The 9,099-nt window shown below is 33.4% G+C and overlaps 1 protein-coding gene across 1 annotated transcript; it reads right to left on the bottom strand.

The window, feature by feature from the left end:
- Positions 1-4,451: 4,451 nt before the first annotated feature.
- Positions 4,452-8,014, bottom strand: LOC108820370 (protein ARABIDILLO 2-like). The gene is made up of 9 exons (XM_018593319.1): positions 6,581-8,014; positions 6,419-6,496; positions 6,062-6,193; positions 5,751-5,966; positions 5,556-5,650; positions 5,393-5,456; positions 5,153-5,328; positions 4,762-5,071; positions 4,452-4,676 (listed from the first exon to the last, which is right to left on the bottom strand). Exons 1-9 carry the CDS (start codon positions 8,012-8,014, stop codon positions 4,452-4,454), a joined length of 2,730 nt encoding a protein of 909 aa, XP_018448821.1.
- Positions 8,015-9,099: the final 1,085 nt, after the last annotated feature.

Below are 9,099 nucleotides of genomic sequence, written 5' to 3'. Positions count from 1 at the left end.
GGCTTATTTGATTTTGGTATATCTTCTCTAATTTTTTAATTTATGAAAACTTATATTTTTCCTTAAATCATAGGTTTAAATTTAATTAATAAAACTAGCTTTAAATAATTAATAAAATAGGTTTAAATAGTTAATGAACAATGTTGTTTTTAAATTTATGTAGTTATATTTTTATTACTTATTAGTAATAAACTAATAACTAAAAATAAAAGTCACATAAAAAGAATCATTTATATAATAAGATAAACATATTATGTTACATATTTTTTAAAAAATATTATTATGTTACATATATTTTCATATAAATAATATTCCAATGTAAGTACAGTACGATAAATGTTAAAAATATAAAATATATACCACCATATATTTTAAATAATATATACAACTATTTTATTATACATTATCATAAATTTTTTATCTATAAAAAAATTAAAATACATTTGTGCAGATATACGAGTCTTATTCTATAAAGTATGGATGATACAAATGATGGTTTACTAGACAAAATAAAATTAATCGATATAAACTATAAATTATTATGTTTAGAAATGTCATATTAAACTATTATTTAATCGGGTAAATTTTTAAAAATATATATTATCACTTATACAAGTATACTTATTACAAATTTAGATCAGATTCCTACCTATTTTAGCTAATTAAAATTTTCAAAAAATCTATATTTTTTGAAAATCTTGCTAACCATGTTTACCATATATTATGTATCTTCATAATCTTTAGTATAACAATATTGTTTAGAAAGTTAACCAAGACGCAATTAAAATTAAACATTTTACTCATAAATCAATTAAATTGACATGTATAATTGGCCTAGACAATTATTTTATACATCTTCTCTATTTTGAAAACTATGGATACAATTATACAAATATAATATTCTATGGAATTACAACATTTTTATTTTCTTACAAATGTTATAATTAATGTATCAATTTTTAATACCATACTAACTCATATTTATCTATTTTCTTACTTTTAATTTACAAAAATTATTTTCTAGATATTTTATACATAAATCTAACTATACAAAATTTGGACTTAATTATATGATGTCCAATAAATATCAGTAATATAATTTATTATAGAATACAAAAAATTATTTGATGTAATTAAACACATTGTTATTTTTTTAAAAAATGTTTTATTAATACACACATTGCAAATCATGTATAACATTTAATACAAACAAAGATAAAAATGAAAAATTACACCCGCTCGGTCGAGCGGGTCAAAATCTAGTTGAAGTTAAAACCAATATAAATAGCTAACCAAAACCAAGAAAAAGTTCCCATAACCAATTTTAACTAGAGCCCAAACCCAAGATCTGAGAAGGCCCTAAATTGAACCCGGATTGCAAGAAAGAAGCTTAGATTTTGAAGCTCGGAAACCCCTTCCCGAAGGCCCAACATCTACTGTTTGTTTTTTCTGATTTTCTCAGCGTGTTTAAAAGTTCTTATGATAGTTTGTTATGTGTTATGTATGGTTTACTGGATTTAGTTTGTCTTTCTATGGTTTTGAGTTTCTCTTTGTTTGGAATTTTATATTTGAAGTTTAGAAACTACAAAAATTTATGTATCTTGCTTTTGTAATTCAGTTTAGATCATCTCCATTAGGAAAATAGTAACTAATAAAATACTAACTGCGTATTTTTCCTATTTTAAATTTGGGAACCAAAACTTTAAAAAAATCCAATTACTGTTTTACTATTATGATGGTAAACTTATATCTATGATGATGATGATGATATAATTGCACCAATTATTATCTAAATAGTAACTCATCTGGTACTAATGTGTATGTTCTATTGAATTTCAGTTAGGTTTCTCTGTCAAATAATTTTTGGTTTAATTAATAAATTTATTTGAAGAATGTTTCAGTAAAATTATGTAATTCAATGATAAAAAACATAATATATATAATATAAAAATCCATAAATAATTTGCCCTCATAAAATAATAAATATTTCCATAAATTCATTAACCACCTTTACACATTCATCCAAGCTGTGCAGATAGATAAAATCATTAAAAGGTAGACTTAATCATGACTGTGAAATATGATTGTTAAGCTTTTAGTACCTTCCTTCAAAGATGTGAATATGATTATATAACTAATCTCTTCTGTTGTAGTTAAATATTGATTAGTCTGTGCTATATGATAGGATCAATGTGTGTTACGTACGTAATAATCTTGTTATCCTAGTCTTCAAATCTATTAATGGTTTTGATTTATTGGTAGTATGTGTCTGAGACGGAGATATATAGTTATTTTAACTTGTTTGTTTACCAAAAAAACTTGTTTGAAAATTTAAATGTTCACTTCTTGTTTACAAACTTGTTTCACTTAAAGATTTGTACTTAAATTGTTTTCGCCTTAGCTAATATGTTTAGTTGTATTGGTTGGTAACACGGATAGGTGATAGCTTGTCCCGGTTTCGAAGCCAATGGCCCGGGTTTCGAAGCCAACCTTAGACCTTTCTTGCACTTTCCGGCTTTAATTAATTAAATTTGGAAGTACATGTCTACCTTCCTCTCTTTGCTAAAAAGCCTAAAAAAAACGGTTACAAAAAAAAAAAAAAATTTCGCCTCAGATACATATTATCAATGATAGTGGTTTTAATTTCACTAATATCTCATAATCTAGTTATTCCAGTCTTGGAATACATTAATGGTTTTAATTTATTGGCAGTATGAACTACAAATCTTTAAGTGATTTAGTTAATTAAACTAGTTGTAGTTAAATTTTATTTTAGTAAAAACTATATATAGTATGTAAACAAGATGTGAGCATTTGAATTCTCAAAAAAGTCATTTTTTTTCATTTGCAACACTTTTAGGAGTAAAACAAAACAAGACAGACAAGAAACAAGAAGAAGCTTGAGAAAGGGTCTTTGATGTATATGAAATAGAAGACAAAGAAAAAAAGCCCAACCAAAATCCATTAACCAACTAGCCAAGTAATAATTAATAATACTCTGAAGCGAAGATCTTAGGCCATCATTATTGGTGGGCAGCCCTTAACTTTTTTTTTTTTTTTTTTTTTTTTTTGTTCATCAAACACTTAAGGGCACATAAGGGCAGCCCTTAAGATAAGGGCTGCCCTTATGTGCCCTTAAGTGTTTGATGAACAAAAAAAAAAAAAAAAAAAAAAAAAAAGTTAAGGGCTGCCCACCAATAATGATGCCCTTAAACCCTTTATTCTATACTCTCTTTCATCTTTTCTCCATCTCCCTCGAAACCATGGCTTTCCCTTTCGTGAACAGAAGCACCACTTTCGCTGATAGTCTCTCCCTCGAAACCATGGCTTCCGTTACAAGCACCACTTTCGCTGGTAATCTCTTCCTCTCTCTTTCTCAACATTTGCTTTTGTTAGCGTAAGATTCCATATCATTTTGTTTTGTTTTTTTTGTTTTTAATTACAAAACCTCTCTCACAGAGGCTAAGACAGGAGTCATCTGCGACGTGGAGGAATGTCCGATCCCGGAAGATCTCGACCCTGAATCTGTTTATCAGAACATCACATCAGCACTATGGAACAATGGTTACCACGGGGAGGTGAAAATCATGGTGTTTGGTGATAGGAACCAGATCCCTCCCTGGTTACTACGAATCCGCCGGTATCCAAATCTTCCCCGAAGGTCTGACCGAAACACCTTTTCCTCAAAAAAAAAACACCACCTACCTACTTATTAGATTGATATGTATATATAAATAAGTGATTTTTCAGGAGATAAGCATGCAATAATTAGGTTGATGATGTCAAAGTTTTTCTTGTGGGCAATGAATGATGTTCACCAACCCACAAACATGTTGGTCATTTCACGAGACGGAATGGAGTTGGCGTTTGCTTTTGACATTTATGAAGAAGACCACAACATTCTCTTTGCCAATCCTCTTAACCCTCCTCCCACACATCAATCCGTCTTAGGATCTTAGCACTGAAACATGGGTGGTTTGGGAAACCCTAGCTGCTGGTGGACACCCTATCTCCAAAACCAATATCTGCTGGTGACCAGAGCTTCTTTAAAGCAACACGGAGGATTCTTTTTATGTTTCTCACGACTAGATCCTCCTCCATGACATCGGGAACAAGTTACTACATACTGCAACATAGTTAATGTTTGTAAGGATTCTGTTTCTCATGAATTATTATTACATACTTATATTGTTGTTGATTACGCACTTAATTTGACTAATACTATAACTTACTACATTATCAATTAGTGTGTGTGTGTGTGTGTGTTAACGAGTTGTCTCTTACATATTGCTACTATGCCAGAATCAGTGAATATTATTTACTAATAATTCATGAGCTATTTTAGCTCTTAGCTTCCATAATTTGATTACGCACTTAATTTGATTCTTTGCTTCTGTCTTGATTTTTTTATTGTATGAGAGATACATAAATAGTCTATTCACTAAAGAATGCTAATGAAATTGGCGCCCCAGTCTTATTTGAAAGTTGATAACTTTCTTTCCTTTTGAACATTCTGGCTGGTGATACTCAAGGTTGCGAAGCACGACTTTCGCAAAGATCTTAGCCTCACGAGGCATACTCGTAGCTGCTGCAGCAATACGCAAAAGTCTCGGATATTTAGCGTTATGCATCAAGCTTGCATGATGCTTGGCATGACTAGCTCCTGGTAGTGTGAACTGCATTATTTACATTAGGTCTTAGTACCAAAACGCAAACTGATTCAAAAAGCACACTAACCATTTAGAAGAAAGAAAAAAATACCTGGAGAAGCGCAAAGACTGCAATTTTTTGGAGTACAGGAGAAGAAGGGTTACACAGCATTTTAACAAACCTTCCAATCTCTTCACCACTACATCTCAAATTGTCATCTTCTGGGATACAAATTACTTCCTTCAATACTTGTGCTGACTTAGATGGAGTAAATGATGAAGCAGCAGTTTTTATGATTTTTGGATCCATGAAACCGTTAATGAATCTTTCAATGTATTTAAGCCCGCTTATTATAACTTTAGGCAACCTAACACTTTTTGATGACCTTTCCCCTGGAGAAGCCTTTACACATTCATCCAACCTGTGCATATAGATAGATAAGATCAAAAAGGCATACATAATATATTGAAATGTGAATATGATTTGTTAATCTGTTGAGTACCTTCCATCAACGATGTATGCTAATGTTAATGCTGCAAGGAAACGAGCCATTTTGGAAGGAGAAGTAGTACAGAGGCGACCAAGTGCTAAAACTCCTCCTTCCTCCACAATGCCGAGAGCATTATCATGATTGGAAGAAAGATTCCATAGTGCTCCTGCAGCAGCTTCATGCACATCCTTGGAAAAAAGGTAGAAGGTGAATCGGATTCTAACTCAAAAAATCTGAAAAAAATCTTGTTACCTTATATTGAGATCGTGCAAGAGAAACTAGAGGAGGTATACCACCTTCAAGTCCAATTACAATGCTGATTATAGAAAGAACAAAAAATGTATCATCTCAATCAGTTTTGCATTGATGTAGCTAGGAAGCTGCAATGAAAAAAAAAATTCAAACGGATGCACACCTGTTTCCATTTGAGTGTGATAGACTCCAAAGAGCACCAGCTGCACTCTTTTGTAGATCTCTTGATGCATTCATACAGGAGTAGGCAAGTGCCACCTAAAATATATAATCAAGAAACACAAGTGATGTATCTAAAACACACACAGACACAAAAATATGAAATAAAAGACAGAAAAGGAAATATATATAATAATACCGAGGCTTGAACACCACCCAATGCAGCGATCAATTCTCTATTCTTTTCATCGTATGCCAAGTTCCAAAGAGCACCAGCTGCTTCTAGTTTAACACCACCATGATGGGATCTCGTCAGCTGAATAATAGTTTCCAAAGCATGAGGCTCTTTTCCAATAGCAGCATTGTTATTGTTGCTATCATCATGAGCAGCCAGATTAGCCAAACCACGAGCCGCCTGAGGGAAAAAAAAAGAAGAAGACAATGTGTGACAAACCAAGTTAAGACAATCACAAGCATAAGCATAGAATATGTATAAAAAAAAGGAAGTACATGTTCTTGTGCTCCTTTATACTCGCAGTTTCGAGCTAGCATTACCAAGGCATGCACACCTCCTGCTTTTGCAATTTCCCTGCTGCACTTGTCGTCTCCTGCTAAATTAGCTAGTGCACCAGCAGCACGCTCCTGATCAAAGACAAAAGGGAGTAGATAAATACTTCTTTTCAGAATGAACAAAATATAAAAATAAAATTACCAAATCTAACAAAATCTTTGAACTTAATGAACAAGACATCTCTACAATCTTTTCTAAAAGCCCTAATACTGGTTTTGATAATACTTAGGTAGAAGTATTAATTTAAGATATTTCTAAAATAAAAATGTGAGTGTTTAAAGGTGGCAAGCCTGTACCAGAAGTTCACCACGGTCATATGGCCATCTAGAGAGAAGCTCCATCAACACAATCACTCCTCCAGCTTGTACAATGGCCTTATAATACAAAATAAACAAGAAGCAACAATGTTAACTAAAGAGCAAAAGGTTTAACAACTCTTTATAAGGGGACAAAGTTACCTTATATGCGTCTCCAAGAGAGAGATGCCACAGTGCACCAGCAGCTTCGTGAGCCACAAGTCTACTCCTAGACTTTGCTAAACCAAGAATAACATCGACCCCTCCTTCTTCAGCAACAGCCTTTGCAGCATTATCATTTAAAGACAGGTTTGCAATAGCCCTTGCAGCTTCTGACTGGAAACTTTCTTTCCAAGATTTAGCAAATTTTAACAGAATTGGGATGCCTCCATCACGCATAACTGATATACTAGCATTGTCATCACCCATATGGATGAAAGCAGCAAGTCCTGTGGCTGCTCTCTCTTGAACATCCTCTTGTGAGCTTTGCATTAGCCTGAGAAACAACTTCGGTCCATGGTTATGCCAGAAACTGTTCAGTCCTAGCAAGTTATATTCTGCCAAATATAGAAGCGTACGAGAAAGGTTCCACTCAAGCCAACGCATTGTTTCTTCATTTAGCATCTTTGAGTTATCTTCAAATAATATAGAAGCGTTTAAAGTATTGTTAAACTTAGCAATCAAGATCTTTCCTTCGAATTCATCAGGGTCAAAATCTGCAACATTTTCGAGCATATGGCAGTTTAAAGCACACACAACTTTCAAGCTTTGAGATGATGTCAACAGCCTTGAAACCGCCACATGGTCAATGCTGGTTCTCGAGACATCCAAACCGATTAAGTTCGGAAGCTTCTCCCAACTCTCAGTTGCAACTCTCCAGTTAATGCTTGATGTCCCAGTGACAGCAAGGTATCGAAGAGAAACCACTTGTCCAAGCGCTTCTTCGTTGATGCTCAGACAATCTAGGAATCCAACATCACTGAGCTGTGGACAATGCTGGGCCAAAGATGTAATCGCCTCGGAGCTAACATCTCTCATTCCAGAGAGACGAAGCGATTTAAGTTTGGGACAGAAAATGGCTATACGCTTTATAGCCTCACTAGTGATCTTCTCGCCAAATCCTGGTCCAAGATGGAGGCTCTCAAGAGCTTTGTGGCGTGCAACGATCATAGACAGTTTGGCATCTGTTACATTCCCACAACTTTCACCGCTTATCTCCCTCAGATTCTTTGCTTTGAGATTAACTAAGGCAGAGGAAGAGTGAAGACCACGGAACCTAACCTTCTGAAGATCAGCACACCTATTCGCAAGACAAGCCGCCAGTGAGAGATTAAAACTGTAAGCCCGAAGATCCAAAGAACTCCACAGGTAAGGAGAAGCGCCAATGCTTTTCCATGCTTTACATGTCGATGCTAAGCTAGCTCGGTCGGGGTAGTCTAATAGCATAAAGATATGGAGCATCGGGTCGTAGATCATACTAGCCCAGTCCACAGGCTTTTGATCCTTTCGTGCTACATCTTCCTCCACTCTCTGACGCACCCTACGACTCGTATCCTCACCATCTTCTCCAACTCTCTGACGCAAATTTGGATTCATATCTTGATCAGATGTCTATAGTCAACTAAAAAATCCTCTTGTAAAACTCAAAACCTGTAGAACAATGAAAGCAAAGTTAGATACACAATGGCCAAAACTAGAATCTCACTGCTAATAGTATAGATTAGTGTTCTAAAAGTTGGTTTAGGCTAGGCAAATCGAACTTAAAACAAAATTATTTTTCTTAAACGTTTTTATTTTAATTCAAGACATTAAAAAAGTGTAGGCATCTGCATAATTAATAATTTTCTGTATAACTCATTATTAATTAATTAATTGTTGACTAGCAGTTTCTTGAACATTACAACCGAAACAAGACTCAACAAAGTCGAGATGGCTAGAATGATCGTTTGGTTATGAGAACAATAGCTATGTCATTTCTATTCAAATTCAATACCGAGTGATCATCAAAATAGATTATTCAAGCAAAGAGACCAGAAAATTGTTTTAATATCATCAAAAACTAAAAAGAATAATTAAAACACATTAAATAATCACCTCTGTAACAAAAGAGAAGGACTTTGTCTTAGTTTTACTCCGAGAAACAGAGAAAGAAGAAGATATAATCTGAGGAATTGAAGAATGAAGGTGAAGAGAGAGAGACACTAGAAGAGAGCTTATATAAGCAGTTTATATTTGTAAGAGAAGTATATATCACCTCTTTGGCACAGTACATTTATATATATACTACCACAGTCAACCCTGTAACTCCACTTTTTCTTCTAAGCATTTAAAAGTATTATAAGATATTCCTATTGTTTACAAAAGTAGATTTTTTCCTCCAATATTGGCATTTTCTTTGAATTGTTTTTGATAGATAGCATTGTTATATTCTTAAAATAAGATATTTTATGATAAATTAGTATCTAACTTTCAATTAATATATACCTACTTTAATAAAATTTTCCCGCGTGATTAACGGTATTTTAAAATCTGAATGTTGGTTAGTTTCGCACGTTGTTAACAACTTACTTTAAAAGTTTAATGTTAGCTTCGCGCGTTAACGGATTTTAAACTGTTAGTTCCGCACATTGTTAACAGATCATTTAAAAATTTGATACCATTTAGTGAATATACTAATTATG

This window comes from Raphanus sativus, chromosome 8 (assembly GCF_000801105.2).
Source record: "Raphanus sativus cultivar WK10039 chromosome 8, ASM80110v3, whole genome shotgun sequence".
In the NCBI taxonomy this organism is placed as follows: Eukaryota; Viridiplantae; Streptophyta; class Magnoliopsida; order Brassicales; family Brassicaceae; genus Raphanus; species Raphanus sativus.
This window is presented reverse-complemented; position numbering and strand designations above follow the sequence as displayed.

Coding starts and splice junctions, on each gene's coding strand:
- LOC108820370 (XM_018593319.1), bottom strand. CDS start 8,014: ATGAATCCAAATTTGCGTCAGAGAGTTGGAGAAGATGGTGAGGATACG. Junction 6,497..6,580: donor CTCTTGGAGACGCATATAAG/GTAACTTTGTCC, acceptor TTGTATTATAAG/GCCATTGTACAAGCTGGAGG. Junction 5,967..6,061: donor ATAAAGGAGCACAAGAACAT/GTACTTCCTTTT, acceptor TTTTTCCCTCAG/GCGGCTCGTGGTTTGGCTAA.